This window comes from Trachemys scripta, chromosome 8, assembly GCF_013100865.1.
Source record: "Trachemys scripta elegans isolate TJP31775 chromosome 8, CAS_Tse_1.0, whole genome shotgun sequence".
Lineage (NCBI taxonomy): Eukaryota > Metazoa > Chordata > Testudines > Emydidae > Trachemys > Trachemys scripta.
In genome coordinates, this window is record NC_048305.1 from 56,888,255 (window position 1) to 56,906,563 (window position 18,309).

The 18,309-nt window shown below is 43.9% G+C and overlaps 1 protein-coding gene across 1 annotated transcript in view; it reads left to right on the plus strand.

Annotated features, from left to right (window-relative positions):
• The first annotated feature begins 889 nt into the window (after positions 1-889).
• Positions 890-18,309, plus strand: part of PRG4 (proteoglycan 4) — a 40,178-nt gene continuing 22,758 nt past the window's right edge. The window contains exons 1-4 of the mRNA XM_034778420.1: positions 890-962; positions 4,526-4,648; positions 8,735-8,854; positions 16,829-16,957. Of these exons, the coding sequence (XP_034634311.1) occupies positions 890-962; positions 4,526-4,648; positions 8,735-8,854; positions 16,829-16,957 (445 nt within the window). The remainder of the gene's footprint in view (positions 963-4,525; positions 4,649-8,734; positions 8,855-16,828; positions 16,958-18,309) is intronic.

Sequence of the window (18,309 nt, forward strand, 5' to 3'; positions counted from 1 at the left end):
TATTTACAGCAATATATAAGATGTCTGAAATATCCCTGAAAGCAGACATATCCTTTATAAGGTAAGTGCAATACCTATCTCTATTCACAATATTTTGTTCAAAGTACTCTTTTTCAAAAAGATGATATTCTTTCCTGAAGGACCTAGAATGGAGATAACCATTTGTATTTTCCTTTTGCAAAAAGAACCACTTTTATCTAGCATCCCCACTGAACATCTTTATATTTCTAAACCAGTGGTTTTCAACCTGGGGTCTCCAGACTATGTCTAAGATTTCCAAAGGGGTCCACACCTTCATTTGCATATTTTAAAGGGTGCGCAAATGAAAAAAAGTTTAAACGACTGTTCTAAAAAATAATGAGATATCTGGGTAACAGTTTGTTGGATTACATTTTTACCTACTCTATTGATTAATTTGTCTGACAACCTCTGTTTTGACAGCAATTTTTAAATATATAAGTGTTTTTACCAGTAATATATCATTAGAAATTGTTATCTTGAAATCGTTGTAAAGAAAATCAGCTTAAATAAATGTATCTAATTTACTATGTTCCTCACATTTAGGGACTCCTAGAAAAATATTAACGCCATTAATTGATATAATTTACAGAAACAGACTTTAAGTAATGATGTTATTTACATCTATTTTTCTGCAAAGTTTAATGCATAATCAACTTATTATTAGGGGATACATGGCGTAATTCTATGTTATCAAGTTCTCTATATTTTCAAACTGATGTTTAAGTTGTTACGTGACTTTTATTAGGTACTAAAGCATTCATTTGCATTTTATTTTTTAGTATAAACTAAATAGTGTTTCATATAGTGGTCTGAGAGTATTTTAAATACAGTGTTTCTTTTCAGGAAGGATTCAGTACCTAAATTAACCATGGTGTGGAATATATATTACATATCCCTGGTGTTATTTTCAGCATCCTTGATTCAGCAAGCTTCTTCTCAAGGTATTGTAAAATACAAAGCCGAAGCAAGGCTGTTTGGAATATTTGGAAAAATAAATTAATACAGATAAATGATTCCTTCATTGCAAACATGTCTTAAGAAACTACTACATTTTACAACTAATTTACCAACATGGCTATCATGATTCAGTTTGCCAAAATCTGAGAATCCTTTAAAACATATGTCAATATAAATTGATCTTTTAAGTGGAATAATTTGTAAATCTCAATGTCGTAAAATGTATATGTACATGCTGTGTGTGTATCTATAACTCTCTTTCTGTAGATATAAGCTGCATATCCTATTGTCCTCTAAATGATATAGTTAGTCAAATCCATTGCTGATATAATCCAGTGAAGTACTTGCAATTATATCACTGATTAATTTGGCCAGGAGTGGTTCGATACTGATCAGAATCATAACAAGGCATGTACATAACATGCTAACTAAACACTTTCCTTGTCAGTAACGTATTATCTGAACACACTTTTGATACTACCATGCAATCTTCTAGTGGCATTAATTTCTCTAATATTATAGATTCTTTTAATTTCTCTCTTAAAATTTGGCATCTACTAACCAAGATAGCGTCTTTTTTGAAAAATGGAAGGAACTACAGCATAGCAAATATTAAGCTTGCTGCTATAATTCTTAAGCAATTTAAATACTTAAGTTTCTACAGTAGCCGATATTACATAGTTGTATAGCAGTAACACAAAAAAGTTCTCAACAGCTCTCACTCTTTACAAGGCAGGAATCAAATTTTATCGATTCAGGGCCCGATGGAACTCCCTTTCAAGTGAGTGGGAATTTTTGCATTGACTTCAACAGGGATCAGACACTCACTGCCAGGAAAGAATGCACGAAAACCAATTCTGGTTTTGTTGGGTTTCTTTTAAGAAATAACTTCTCATCCTACAATTCATATAATTGTCTTTTAATCTTGAATCCAGATTTCACCTATGTTCTCTCCTCACCCATCTCTCTTACATGGAGGGGCAACTGTGGTGTAACAAGCTATGCATAAGGCTGATAGTGAGGAGACATGGGTTCTAACTCCTGACTTTTTCACCTACTCATAGTGTTCCCTTTGACAAATTACTTCACCTTAGAACCGCAGCTACTCTTTGGAATATTGCAAGTGAAAATAGTTACTTGCCTTTGTAATAAAAAGTGCTATGTAAATGCAGAGTTTAATTATTATTTTTATCCCAACGCTTCCCCTCCTCTTGATACACCCACATATGTACAGTGTTTGTTGTTGAAAATTTTTCTTATCTCCAGTGCTGTGTTATGTGTTATTTCTTGTTGCTTCTCAACATTTCAATTCACTGTCTTGAGTCTTTTTTTCAGCTTGTTTACTAAATGTACAGTCTCCTGGTTCAGATTTAAGGATGTTTCACTTGCACATTTCAGTTCCAGAAGGGGAGGCTGTTAGTACGCTAGTGTGTTTTCATTTACTGGGGGTATTGTTCCAAGATGTTTTTATGATCTAGAAGAACAAGATAATGGACTACAATTAGAAGTTGTGGTGATTTCAGTGTGAAAACAGTCATATCTGTCACTTAGGTTTTCATCTCTAAATGCACAGCTAGGGAGTTCCCCCACTATCTTTGATTATCCGTGATCTCCCAGCATTGAAGCCACGCTGTAAGATGAATGTTACTCCGCTGAAAATAAAGAATCCATATGAACAAAAAGAAAGAATATATTTTATCCTGTTGTGCCGGGCTGGGACCCAATGATTCCTAAATTCTAATCCACATCATCACCAGTAATAAAGATTATACACCCCTTATTATGCTGTCAGTGGCACCTGTGCATCTCCAGTGCCTTCTGATTCTGCATTTAAGGTATGTCTTCTGGACTACTGGAACAAAAGCAGTGAAGACAGTGCAGCATAGGTAGTAGGAGTCCAGCACACACATGGGTCCTTAGCCTGATCTGAAGCCCATGCTGAGCTATCTTCACTGTTGTTGCCTGTGCTAGCTTGATAGCTTTTTCTGTGTAGACAGACTCTTAGTTATACCTCTGTAACCACACAGAGCCTTCATTGAGATAGCACAGGTGTCACTGAAAGCAGAATATGGCCTTCAGAATTTCTGTTAACTAATGATAAGCAGGCGAGAATTTAGCTTGCCTTTCAGATCCCAGGTTGAGTTTGCAGTGCTGGCAGTTGGAAAAAATAATCTTTTATTTGTAATTGGAGCAAATTTGTTCTGGAAGACACCAAACAAAATAAACACTGAAAGCCACATAGAGCCATTTTTACAGTTATTTTCATAGCAGAACGGCACTGTCTCAGTGTTCCATCTGGAATTTATTACTTAATTTTTTGCAAAATGTTTTGAAGAAGTAAAACTTTCTATTCATGTTAAACATTGTCATCATCAGTGGGATGCAAAATTAAAAGGTGAAATGGAAAACAAGTGTGGTCTTACCGGTCAGTTGCTTTTTCTAAGCTATGACCAGTAAAATACAAATGCTGATAGCTCACAATACAACTGACTCATTCAATATGACAGATGGCCACGCACCAATCCCCAATTCAACATACGCCCAAAACTAGGGCAATTGAAGTTAGCAAACACAGTACTGGTTGCAGACCTGAACCACACAGTTGTCTAGAGTGACCAGCAAGTGTGAAAAATTGGGACAGGGGGTGGGTAATAAGATCCTATATAAGAAAAAGACCCCCAAATTGGGACTGTCCCTATAAAATTGGGACATCTGGTCACCCTACAGTTGTCCCCTATCTATTTCCATAATATACCAAACCAAAATTTCAAACCTCAAAACCCCTGAACTTTAGAATGTACTAAACCCCTGAAATCTGTCTGCATTTGTAAGCGCAGGCTCATTTCTAATTTTAAACTAGAATATGAATTTATGCATTGTGATAGTATGACCATAGCTAGGGTGACCAGATGTCCCGTTTTTAAAGGGACAGTCCCATTTTTTGGGACTTTTTCTTATATAGGAGCCTATTACCCCCTACTCCCGTCCTGTTTTTTCATAATTGCTATCAGGTCACCCTAACCATAGCTCATCATTCTAGATCTTAGTATTCAATATAGCTCAAAGAATACACACAAATTAACATGTTTTGGGCCCACTCCAACTCCTAGTTAATGAGAGTTTTGCCACTGATTTCAGTGGGAGCAAAACAACTCCACATTTTTTTCATATGCAGTTGATATATTTTGGTTTAACTGGAAAGAAGAAACCTGCCTCCTACAAGCCACACCAGGGTTTGACTTAAATTATGCATCCAAACTTTGAAAATATCCCATAGCAGAAACCTTTTCTTTTGAAGTCTGGATAATACACCTATTATACCCCCTAATATAGGACCCAATCCTAGGCCTACTGTAGACAATTGAAAGACTCCTATAAATTTCAGTGGGAGATGGATTGGGCCCATTGTTTTTTTTTTTTTTTCCCCTTAAGGATTTCATTTGCTTAGTCATTATAAGCAAAACCATTTTACTACTTTGCCATTCGCTGTTTCCTTACAAACCATTCTAGTTTGGCAATGTTTAAAACTAGTATTGTATGATTTTAGATTTATCAAGCTGTGCAGGGAGATGTGGGGAAGGGTATTCTAGAGAGGCTCCCTGCCATTGTGATTATAGCTGTCTACACTACATGGAGTGCTGCCACGATTACAAGAGATTCTGCACAGAGGGTAAGTTGTTAAACCCAGTCAGTTTCTACGATCATGAGCTCTGCTCCTATTTCCTTTTGCACCTATACCTTGTGCTCTTCTCAATGTTTATACGTCTCTTTCGCTTTACTTTGTCTCTCGTTTCCCTCTCATAAATGTTGTCTCATGTCTGAATAAAAGTTTTTCATGGATAATCACCACTTCAAAAAGTCCAGTATTCACATTTACAATAATTAGGCTGTCACTAAGAAAAGTGCCCTGCTTTAAAGACTGGCAGAGCAGCACAGAAGGGGTTAATATTTTACCTGAAATTATTCAGGCCAATCCTGTTCAGTGCTTTTTTAAAAAACTTTTTAAAGCAATATTTTAAAAACCATGGGGGCCAAAGGCCATGATTCAAAGCCCAGTGAAGTCAATAGGAGTCTTTCAATGGACTTTGCATCAGATTGTGCTATCAATTTTTAAGCCAAAAATCACTACTGAATAAGGTATTCCTGTTTAAAAAACTGATGGCTCAATATGGACCTATACATTCTAAAGAAAAAGTATATATATATATATACTCGATCATAAGCTGGTTTGTTTATAAGCCGACCCCCCCAAGATGGAGAAGTAAAAATGGAAAATTTTTATAACCCCTTCATAAGCCGACCCTATAATTTAGTGATCAGCAAACTCTGGCTCCCGGGCCATTTGAATAAGCTGCTGGTGGGCCGAGATGGTTTGTTTACCTCGAGCGTCCGCAGGCATGGAGGTAAACCTAAGTAAACAAAGTGTCCCAGCACGCCAACTGCTTACCCTGACAGGCTGGGACAGCAACTGGTGGGGAAATTTTGGGGGGTGAGAAGCTGGGAGTCAGGGGAGTAACCCCTGTGACCACCCCCCACATGAGCCAACCCCTAGCCCAGGACCCCCACACTCTTCCCATCCCATTCCTTCCCACCTTATCAGGGGAGGGCCAGGGGACCATGTCTCTGACCTGGCTGGAGCTGCTCCGGCAGGCGAGGCAGCATGGCCACAGCCTGCTCCGGTGGGCCAGACCAGGTGGCGCGGTCGCAGCATGTTCCAGTGGGCTGAGCCGGGCAGCACAGCTGCAGCGTACTCCGGCGGACCGGGCAGCGCGGCCACAGCCTGCTCTGGGGGGCGGAGCCAAGCGGCATGGCTGCAGCCTGCCAGCCGGAGCTGCAGCTACTTCGGAGGCTGAGGGGAGAGCAGCGTGGCCAGAAGAGGAGAGACTCTGGCCCTGCCTCTTCCCTTCTGGCTCTGCTGGCTGTGCTGCCTCTCCTCCCTCCCTCTGTTGGGGGGAGGGGCTGCGTCCCACCTCTCCCTCTCTATACCCGTTCATAAGCTGACCCCCTTCTCTGGTGCTTCCCTTTTTTACTAAAAAAATTTGGCTTATGAACGAGTATATACGGTAGTTGAAATTTGCCACCTTAAAACTCACTTCTGTTTCCATTTGCTGAGTCCATGTAGTTGAAAATGTTGTGGGAGACTGATGGAGAAGAAGATAGAATGAATACTGGACTTAGATATATTTCTCCTATAATTGACATGCCACTGAACAGTGCAAATATGCATGTTTCGATCTGTTTTTACAAGGATTTTGGCAAATTAGGTTAATTGTGAGGCAGCAATGCATTAAATTCATGTTTATGACTAAGCGTTTGTCCACAGAGTACATTAATCTGCACCAGAGGGATGTGAATTCTAGGGTGCACAAGAGTGTCACACACTAACTAGCCTGTGTGGACTCTGCTGGTGTGCATTAAAAGTTCGCTAGTGTACGTTAATATAGTCCGGTTTAAAACAATACTATGTTATCGTGCACTGGGGAACTTTGAGTGTGTGTGCCAGCAGGGTCCACATGGGCCAGTTAGTGTGCAACATGCTAGTGTGCACTAGAATTTATACTTTCTGGTGAGGACTAATTGCTCAATGCAGACAAGCCCTTAAGATAACCATAGTGTACTATTCACTGCAGTTCTAACAACGCTGAAACATTCTAAGGTAGGATTTTTTTAGTTCTGTCATTACAGAATCATAAGCCGCAACTCTGTTACCCTTACTCATACTAAGTGGTACATTACTGCACAAATAGCCCTATGGAAGGGAGCTGCATTGTGATTAACGCAGTCTAGGGTGACCAGACGTCCCGATAAAATTGGGACCGTCCCAATAAAGATTGGTCGGGACACAATTTGTCCCGATATCCGCTGGCAGCGCTGGATGTTTTTTTTTGCTTTGCCGCCGGGACTGACTCCACGTTTTTGTTTTTTTTTTGCACCCCCCCCCATGTGTCCCGCTATTTTCTTTCCCTCATCTGGTCACCCTAATCCAGTCATAAATATTAAACTGAGTGTATTGATGGCTCACATAAACCTGATTTGAATAAGACAAAACGTTAACCTGCTGAGTAATTTCAATATTCCTTCAATTCTCTTGAATGATATGTTTGTATGAAATTAAATGTTGCAGATTTTCTTTATTAGACAATAGCCTGTTTAGTTACTACAGGCTAGATTTTTCAAGGTCCAGAGGTAGACAGGCAGTGTACCTAAAATCCTTTAAAAAGCATGCTCTCCATGATTTAAAAAATGTTGCTATATGTTCTGTTTGCTGAGCACACAGGCCCTGATCAAGCAAAGCATTTAAACATGTGCTTCACTTTAAATATGTGAGGAATCCCATGGAGCAAAATGACTGACTGACTGATTTTGGCGTTAGCAGGATGTCAGAGAGATGTTTATGAATGCAACTTTTCTTATCACTAATTTAAGGGCCAACTCCAGATCTCATTTCTAGTGGTACATATCGGGAGATAAACCACTGACATCAGTGGAACTACTCCGGCTTTCTATTGGTGTAAGTGAGGTCAGAATCTGGCTGTAAATTATCCTACCAGCACTTAATTCATATTTAACCTAAAATAGGATTTTGAGCCCTGCACATAATCAGAGCTGAACTTCAATAGGAAGTTCAGGCACAGAGAGGCTACAGGATTGGGTTCATTGCCTGTACGCTAAACAGTGTAACTACCACCTGATTGCTTATTTTGATCCTGGTTCTGGGAGGTACTGAGTATCCTCAACTCCCAGTGACTTCAGGTCCAATATGACCATTGAAATAGTAAAATTTGTATCTGTAATACACATCCTATACAACGTCAGCAAATATGTTAAGATATTGTAAACATTTAAGGACAAATGTTGTTCTTAAATGTGTAATTTATATAAAATTCTGATGTCAATGCGAGCTGCACACACTCTTGCAAGCAGATAAATTGACCATTACTATTTATTATGCAGTGCAAGAAACGTAGTGGTTATTAAAAGTTAAGTCCCAATGGATTATTAAGAATAGATAACAATTCAAAATGAATTAATACTATATAATTATACATCTAAATATTAGTACTGATATTATGTTATGAAAAGGTACAAAAATAATTTTGTACTTAATTAACATTGGGGACAAATTTGCAGAAAAGGACTGTGTAATTTTCTATGCATAGCCATTTGCACGTTCCAAAAATAGCATGTGTATATCAGATAGTCTAACCCATGACATGTTCAAGCAAATCCTTTTTTTCATGTGCACTATTTTTAATGTTGGCGACACAAATAATTGCTCATGCAAAATGGTGTAGAGGTTGAGGGGCCCATTTGAAAATCTGGCCCAGTATAACTTTTTTGTTAAATCTAAATTCAGTCCCTCTTTGAAACATTTTACATCTGGCCCAATATTTCACAGACATCACCTCTGACTAGGGGGAAGGAAATCCTATTCAAAGGAACCTTCTTATAGTGAACTCTGAGATAATGAAACAGCTTCTAGTGAAGCAGAATGTAAATCCTAAATTGTTTCAGTACACCACAATGTGCAAACTGCAGTTCCAGTTACAGCACATGATTCCCAACCCACTGAAAGCAATGGGAGTCTTTACATTCATTTAAATGGGCTTCAGATCAAACTCAGAGTGACTACGTGCTTATATGAAGTTATTCTTTATAGCAACAAAAATTAATGACTTCACTATAAAAGGGTTCCACTGTAGAACAACAACAAAAGCAGGCAATAAGGCTGAACCTCTTGCTTTGCCTTGTGCAGAACTCTCCTGTAAAGGACGCTGCTTTGAAACTTTTGTAAGAGGGAGAGAATGTGACTGTGACGCAGACTGCGAAAAATTTGGGAAATGCTGTCCAGACTATCAGAAACATTGTGAAGAAGGTGAGTGTACTTTCCTTATAAATGGTTTTCTGTATTTTATGTATTTAATGTAGCTGCCTAAGTGTTGCAGCAGATTAAGAGCGCCACATATGTTGTACTTAATAATGCTCACATTAAAGGAATTTTGCCATTAACTTCAATGGAAATAGGATCAATCATTGCCTTTCATTAACAGAACCCTCGCATATGGAAAACAGGAACTATGAGGAGGTGATTAAATTAATGGTCTGGTTACATTCCTTTATTTGAACATAGATGCTCTGAAATACCTACTGGCATTCTTCTCTGAATTAACTGCTCTGAGCTACCTTCTGAGTCTTCTAACTGCTAATGCTTTCATACAGTCCTTAACTAGTGATAAAAAAATTCTTTAACAAAACAGACTCTCAAGAGTAGGAGCTTTATTATGAACAGGAACTGTTGAAATCACCAGAAAGAAAAGAATTTGTAGGGAATGATTTTTTAAATTTGTTTTTTTTTTTAGTCTTTATATGGAACATCCACACCCCACAATTCTAGGCCCATGATTTATAATACTACTTTCAAGCCTAGATTCTTTGCAGGTATAACTCCAATGACTTCAATGTCATTACATGCAAATGTAGAATTTGAAGGTTTAAGAGTGGGGAACTGGATGGCTCAGAGTACTGGTAATGGGATATAGTCTGAAATTTACTCTACCTGCAGAGAATCTGACTCTATGCATGTAGGGTACAGAGAGGTTAGACAAGGAAAATTCACACCCCCACACCCCATGCAGGTGTTCCCTGTAGGTTAGGGTTGATATGTATATGTATATGGCAGGGTAGTGTGACAAACCATGTCTTGCTGCTTTCGAAGCTGCACCTGTACTATGGATAAAGGCAGAACTTCATTCTCCAGGGAGATCTATTCTAAAGCTTTCAGTAGCACTAAGACATGGCTTCAAAGCATGGAAGCACATTCTTAACTTTAATCATGTAAGCAATCCCATCCTATTCTGCAAAGCACTTAAACATACACTTTAAGCATCTGCTTAAGTGCTTTGCTGAATCTGTGCCTTAATACCCTTATCTGCATGAAACTGATATATGCAGCTGGCACTGAGATACTACCTTCTGAGATCACAGAATCTCCAGGGCATTATTGTAGCCAATATTAAAGTCAGCAGTTCAACAATCAACATGAACATTGTGGAAAAAAAAAATTAATTACCATCCCAAATGTTATTCTGTTCACAGAACATTTTTAACCAACCACTACCAGGTTTTTTGTTTTACTTTGTGTGAAAAAGTGAAAACATCTAATTAAAGTCTTGGGAATATTGTACTAACTCATGAACATCACATGAATTTAAGGTCTAAACTACCAGGCTGCTGCCTTTAAATGCTTCCCTCTGTCCAATTGAACTGCTAGGAAGATTCTGTGCATCAGGTGACACTGTCTGATTTTCATCATTGATTTGGGTTCCCTACCCTCTTTGCTTCCTGCTTTCTCAGACCTCTGCTTCAACACTGACTCTTTTCAGTTGGTGCTTAAAATAAGACCTTCTCTTACTAATGCAAGAGCAGAAAGAACTAGATTAAAAATACTATGTTCTTCTGCAGAATTATTGCCTACAAAAATATTTAAATTATTTGCTCATTTCTAAACTATCTAAGCAAAGTTTTGTTTATAGTGAATACTTTCACTCCACCTCCCCTAATTTCCCAGAGAAAGCAATTGCATCATAGATTTGCAAGTAACATTAGCATTGCATAGCAAAGGAGAAAAATAGGGAGGCAACCACATTTTGCTGCAAAGCTTAGGTGTGTATCTGCTATTCAATGTTTAAATTGGAGGAAATCCATACGAATGGCACCTCTTTTGCTTTCACTGCTCAGTCTGTGAACACTCTTTAAATAGCAAGCAATGTTACTTAAGAATAGTTGACCTAACAAAGGTGGATTTTTTTAATGTCTTACCAAAGTTTAGTGAATATCATATTGTACCATGTTAAAAATGTCATAACACATTGCCAAGTCTCATTTTGTAGCGGCAATGGAAAAAGTGACAGAAAATGTACAGAATTGTCTAAAATGAAATTCAGTCAAATTGTTATCTTGGGCCTCAAGTCCCCTAAAAGTTTGACAAGTGGTCAGGGTTATTTGCAAAGGAGCAAAATCAATGACCAATTTAGAGCCACTTTAAGGCCCCGGAACTGTACACTTCCAGCACGATGGGTAAAAGGGTCTTAGTGTTAATAAAAATCAGACCTGACTTTTTTTTATTAAGAGCACAATCATCTTCATCTGTAGGAAGAAAAATGAAATTCACATTTTTATTTTATTGTATTTCATTGAATTCCCTAAAGCTGTAGCAATAAACCATTTTTGAATGGCTGAAGCTAACTGGCAGTTAGACCAGTTAACATTTATTTGTTTACTTTTTAAAAAGATTTTAGGGGACACCTTGCAGAGTTGGCTATCCTGACCTTGTCGTGGCTGCTGAAATTCAAGCTGCCATGCATGTTGATCCTGTCTCCTCTCTGCAATGTTGATTCCAATCACTTCAGTCTCTACTAGGCTCTGATGCATTGCTGGGGTGGAGCTCAATAAACAGTTCACACTTCACACAAATCATTGTTAATATAGCACTCCCATGTAAAAAAAGATTTTAAAAAAAATGTACAACTTCTGAAGTAATTTTTTTTCCCTACATCCTCCTCTTTATTTTTTTTTTCCCCGTGAAAAGTCACCTGCCTGGACCTGATCCAACTCTTGCTGATTTCACTAGGAGTTGATCCAGGCCCCAAAGCATTTTCATTCAATAATTGCATACATTCCTCAATATAAATTATGGGCTCTATTCTCCTAGTCTTATTCACCTTGAATACTAGCTTAATGTGTCACTAGCCCCGTTGGTTTCCATGGGGCTACTTGGGGAGAAAGGGACTACTCAATGAGTGTAAGGATGATCACATGAAAGTTCTAATAGTTAAAAATGCATAAACCACATTTATTTCTCTTATGATATTTATAAGTGTCTTTGATTGCAACAAAAAAAGCTTGTAAATCTTCTGAGCTCTAGCTATTTCTTTCATGCAATTTACATGGGCTCTTATAAGGGCCCCCCTTCAATGGGTGGGGAAAGGTGGAGGAAAGGTTACAGGGATGGACAGGAGGCAGTTGGGTTGATGTCAAGAGAAGGTCACTGCACTGCCCTTCCTGCTGACCAGAAGAGTGGTACGCAAGTGCGCGCATTTATACCCTATGCATACGCAGTGAAGCCATCTTTTACCAACCCTCCCACCTATGAACCTGGCAAAAGGACTGACTCTCTCTTGACAGACTGTGAGAATTACACTAGTTGACCATTTCCTTGAGGAACTGGGAAGGAATTTTTCTCTCTTTGCCAGATTGGCCAACGCAGGGTGGTTTTTTCCGCCTTCCCCACAGGAGGTCTGGGGTCCACTGGGGTGGAGTAGGTTATAATTAAGGCTATGTTTTAGTCACAGGTATTTTTTTGTAAAAAGTCAAGGACAAGTCATGGGAAGTAAATAAAAGTTCATGGCCCGTGATCTGTCCATAACTTTTACTATATACCCGATTAAAACTTGGGGAGGGGGCACGGCTGCTGTGGGGGTTCATGGCCCGGGGGATGCCATAGGTGCTTGGGGGTGCCACAGATGCTTGGGAGGGTGCGGCCCAGGAGAGCACTGCGGGTGCTGGGGAAGAGCAGTTGGTGGGGCTGGAGCAGGCTCCCTACTCGGTTTCTGGGAAGCGGCGACCTCCAGCTCCTAGCTCCATATGCTGCCTCCACTCTGCCCCAAACCCCAGTTCTGCAGCTACCAATGGCTGGGAACCAAGGCCAATGGGAGCTGCGGGGGCAGTGCCTGCAGGCAGAGGAAGCATGTGGAGCTAGGAGCTGAGGGAGGGGAGTTCCTGTTGCCTTTCTGGGGAGCCCCCTTCCTCCCAGGTAAGCACTGCCCTGCACCCCAACCCACAGCCCCCCCACAGCCAAACTACTGCTGCTGGGGGGTAGGGGAAGGGGAGGGAGAGGGCGAGACTGCCCCAGCAGCAGCTGGTGCGACTAGCCTGGGACTGCTCAAGCTGCTCAGGTGGCTCTTGGGACATCCATACTGGCCACTGCAGAAGTCACAGAGGTCAGGGACAGTCATGGAATCCATGACTTCCGTGACCTCCATGACAAACACGAAGCCCTAATTATAATGTTGCAACTTAGCATGTAAAACTAGTGGTAGATGTCTAGTGCAGGTACTTGGTATAGAAGGGATACGGTTATCGAATAAAGTGGATTGGGAAAGGATTTGAAGGAAAGCAACCCTTAAGAGGGTCGAGTAAGGGAGATTTGATGCTCCTACATCTGGAGCAATGGTGAGCCAACTCCTCTGCTTTTATAGTCCCTTTTCACCTCATATGAGGAGAGGGTGGTAGAATCCTCGCAGCAGGATAGCTGGGACATGGTTGGGGATTATGACGGGGTTGGGACTCACCACCTGGCGCCTCCTACTGATTGTCTCAGGAATTAGCTCTATCCAGTGGAGCGCCCCCTCCTGGTGGTGTCCCATCTGTCATCTCACCCTCGGTTGGCGTATCCGGACCCGCGTTGCTCCCAAGCTCGCGGCGTCCTCTTCGAACCACTGCCCTCGGGCAGTGCCCCTTAGTCCATCCTCACCCCCTTCTGGGGGGGATCAATCAGCTGCCTCTCTGCGTCCTGGCCGATTTGGCCAACTGCCTCAGTCACTCCCCTCTTGGCAGGGGGTTGGTGCAGCTCTAGATGGCCACTCCGTTGGCCGGGTGCAAGGCAAGGGGGGAAAAGGTGGGGGGACCCATGCCTGCCCACTACTCTGGGTCCCAACCCAGGGACCCTCTAGTGGCAGCCGTCCTGCCCTCCTTCTCTCCCTCTGTCCGTCCACGTCCTTGGGCCACTTCCCCTTCGGCCCCTCGCACCGGCTAGTCCCTTCCCTTCAGGGCCTGCAGCCTGACAGACTTCGGGCTGGAGTTACCCTCTTCTCCCCCAGGCCTGCCCAGCACTGCGCTGTCCCGGGTGCTAGTCTCCCAGCCTGGAGACAGACCTTCCCCTGTCAAAGGCCTGGAACAGACCGCCTGCTCCTGTCTTGAGCAACCTTCTTATAGGGCTGAGCCTGGCCCTGATTGGCTCCCTATAAGGCCTTCCCTGATTGGTTCCCTGTCTGCACAGGCCCACTGCAGCCCCAAATTCAGGGAGTGGGACAGCCGCCCCACTACACACCCTCCCCCTTAAGAGCCCTCTCAGGGGGGATTCCCTAGCGCCCCTGTGCTCCTCGCAGCTGGGCCCTCAGGGAATCTTTCAAAGCGCAGGTCCTCCACTAACTGGAGCAACCTGACTCCTTCCTCTATTGTCTGGGTCCCCACCGTAGACCTCCCTGGTCCTACGTGGGTTCCCAGCTCCGTTTGGGTTCCCAAATCAGCCCTCCCGGCCCCTATGCGGGTACCCCAGACCCCTTCTCTTTGGGGGCCTCAGCCTGGACTACCCCTTCCTGGCGGCTAGTCCCAGACTGAGCCTTGGCTTCAGGCACTCCCCCTTTCTGCCTCAGGGCGCAATGCCTCTTTCTGTGGCCCTTGGTGTGGCAGTGGAAGCACCCTTGGCGCCTTCCCCCTGCCATGGCCCTATCCCTACTTGTTCTGGCCCTAGCCCTTCCTTCTGGGCTGGCCCGGGCCTTGGGAGCCCTGTAGGGGCACTCTCTCCTTAAGTGTCCCTGCTCCCCACAGACCCAACAAGCTGGGGTCCCCGCTGTTACTCTCATTGGGGGTGCCTTCTCTGGGTGGGGCCTCTTTGCTCCCTCCCAGTAGGGACACTCCCAGTTGAAGTGGCCCTTTCGCCCACAGGCGAAACATTGCTTGAGCCCAGGCCCAGCCCTGGTCTCTCGCCCTTGGTACCTGGTCCCCTATAGGGTCTGGATGCCCACCCCCGTAGCAGCCAGAGCACCTCGCTCTGCTGCTTGGAAAGCGGAGCCACCCAAGCCCTCCAATAAAAGTCTTGATTCTCCACCATTTTGTCTCTCGCTTAGTCTCTCGCTGTGGCACAAACTGCCTAGTCCTTTGCTCTGCCCCTTGTGTCAGGGGCGGACCGCTATGCCCATGTTCTTCACCACGTGTGACGGGGTTGGGACCTGGCGCCTCCTACTGGTTGTCTCGGGAATTAGCTCTGTCCAGTGGAGTGCCCCCTCCTGGTGGTGTCCCGTCCATCATCTTGTCCTCGGGTGGCATATCCGGACCTGCGTTGCTCCCAAGCTCACGGCATCCTCTTCAAGCCACTGCCCTCCGGCAGTGCCCCTTAGTTCATCCTCGCCCCCTTCCGGGGGATCGTGGGGGGAGATCAATCAGCTGTCTCTCTGCGTCCTGGCTGATGTGACAGCCTCTAGTGGCAGCCGTCCTGCCCTCCTTCTCTCCCTCCGTCTGTCCACGTCCCTGGGCCACTTCCCCTTTGGCCCCTCCCTTCAGGGCCTGCAGCCTGACAGACTCCGGGCTGGAGTTACCCTCTGCTCCCCAGGGCCTGCCCAGCACTGCGCTGTCCCGGGTGCTAGTCTCCCAGCCTGGAGACAGACCTTCCCCTGTCAAAGGCCTGGGACAGGCCGCCTGCTCCTGTCCTGAGCAGCCTTCTTATAGGGCTGAGCCTGGCCCTGATTGGCTCCCTCCAATCTGGGCCCTGATTAGCTCCCTATAAGGCCTTCCCCGATTGGGTCCCTGTCTGCACAGGCCCACTGGCCTGCTGCAGCCCCAAATTCAGGGAGTTCCACTACAGGGATCATGTGGAAATTAATAAAAAAAGGATAATGACCTGCACTGTACAATTTGTTGCCCGATACTTTAAGTGAATAAAATAGTGAAACTATCTCCATTGCGTCCTGTTTTTCTTCTGGCATAGCTGGACAATTGGCTACTACCTGAACCTTTGCTATTTGTCTCACTACCTGATCCAAACTCACAGTTTAGATTCACTGCTGGATCCCAAATTATTTTCTGGTTCTGGTTTGAACATAGCTGAACATATATAGAACAATATATCTGAACCCAAACCCTAATTTAATCTCAAAATTGAACCTAAGGGGACTAATCTAATATCTGGATCTGACCAGTGGCGGCTCCAGGCACCAGCGCTCCAAGTGCATGCCTGGGGCGGCAAGCCGCGGGGGGCAGCCTGCCGGTTGCTGTGAGGGCGGCAGTCAGGCGGCATGCCTGTGGGAGGTCCGCCGGTGCTGCGGATTAGGCAGCAATTCAGCGGCATGTACACCGAAACCATGGGACCGGCGGACCTCCCACAGGCATGCCGCCGAAACCATGGGACCGGGGACGTCCCGCAGGCAAGCAGCCGAAGGCTGCCTGCCTGCCGTGCTTGGGGCGGCATAAAAGCTAGAGACGCCCCTAGATCTGACTTTGCCCACTTGCTCCATGTCTACTCTCTCTCAAGGAATTATTAGTTCTTGAAGGACACCTCTCCTGGAAATTGTCATATGTATGGAGAATGAACTAAATAACTAAAAAATGTTTAGGGCCTCTCAAAAGATAACACTCTGACTATGAGTTAGTTCTCATGGAGGACCAATGTGAAAAACATGTTCAAAGTTTGTAGCCCAAGACATTTTTTAGCTAGAGTAAGGGGACATAAAAGTTAAACAAAATTAAAAAAAGCGAACACCCTCCCCACCCCAAAATCCCATTAGTGAAAAGTGTTCAACTAATCTCAATCTTTCAGAAAAAAAGGCCTTCTCTGGCCTTAGATTACGCATGAGAAGTTTCAGGCTGAAAATGAACTTGTGTGTGTGTGTGGGGGGGGGGGGGGGGGGGGGGGGGCAGGTTTGCAAAAATTTGGGAGAATAAAGGGAGTGGAGCAAAATTAGACTTATAATGGAAATGTATTGCAACTGTTCCATATCATTTGCTAACGATTATATGTTTGATGCTGAATGAGAATGGAACTCCCATTAACACACAGTATTTTTCTTGGCTTCAGCACTTACTACGAAATCATCATCATCCAGAACAGCTCCTTTGGTCACCAAAACAACAGCCAAACGGTCATCTAAAAATTCAAAGAAGAGGAAGCCAAAGAAAGTAGTACAATCCCATGAAGTTATGGAAGGTAGGAAAGAATACAAATGCAATGGAACTGGGCATTACCTGAATGAATATTAAAGGTCATTCCACAGTTCTGGATATAGAAAGCTAATATGAGACATTACCAGACAGCTACTAGACTTATTTATAAAACTTATTACATCATCTACTTCTTAGAGAAGAGCTTATTGGCTTTTAAGATCTATCCCTGCTAATATAAATGTTAGAAAAGTGTGGTGATCTCTCTTTGATCCCTAGTGGATTTTCATTCACATCTAAATAAAGATTATATGAACAATTAGCAATTTCAGGAAGAGTCCAGGACTGTAAAAACAGAAGTACAATAGTTCAGGACAGCAGTGTGTTGACAGAGCTGAGAGGGGAAACTGACACAGCAAGGGTCTGATGCTCCAGTTAAGCCAGGCTGCATAAAATTTCAGAAAATACCCATAACTTTGTGGAAGGTGCAAAATACCTTTTTTTCCTAGTGTTGTTATAGTATATAATAACTTGTTAGATTATAGGGTGACCTTGAAGTTCATATGCTTATATTGACTGGGACAGATTCAAACTTGATGTAACTCTATTCACTACAATAGTAACACCAGGGGTCAATCATGGCAAATGTAGGGTTACCATTCGTCCGGATTCCCCCGGACATGTCCGGCTTTTTCGAGTTAAAAATAGCGTCCGGGGGGAATTTGTCAATGTCCGGACTTCCCCTCCTCCCCCCCATACAGAGCGTGCGCGCAGCTTACAGAGCAGCCGGGGCTCCGACAGCCAGAGCCAGAGCCCTTCCTGCACTTCCCCCCTCCTCTCTCCTGAAACTTGACACCACTCCCCTCCGCTCTCTCCCTCCCCCTCCCTCCCTGCATTCACAGATCGCCGGCCGTTTGTCTGGAGCTCCGACCCTGCTCCCCTTCCCCACTTCCGAGCGTGCTGCTCTGCAGCACAGTAAGGGGGCCGGGGGTCAGAGAAGCGGCAGGGAGGTTCTGGGGTGGGGGGGGTAGTCAAGAGACAGGGAGCAGGGGGAGGGTTGGATGGCTCAGGAGTTCGGGGGGGGCTGTCTGGGGGTTGGGGGTGTAAGGTTTTTGGCAGTCAGGGGACAGGTGGGGGGGTCTCAGAAGGGGGCAGTTAGGGGACAAGGAACAGGGAGGCTTAGGTAGGGGGTGGGGTTCTGGAGGGAGTTAGGAGCAGGGGTCCCAAGAGGGGGCAGTCAGGGGACAAGGAGCGGAGGGCGGTCGGGAGTTCAGGGGGGGCTTTTTTGGGGTGGGGTGGATAAGGTTTTGGGCAGTCAGGGGACAGGTAGGAGGGAGGGTCCTGGGGGGCAGTTAGGGAGAGGGGTCTTAGGAGGGGGCAGTTAGGGGATAAGGAACA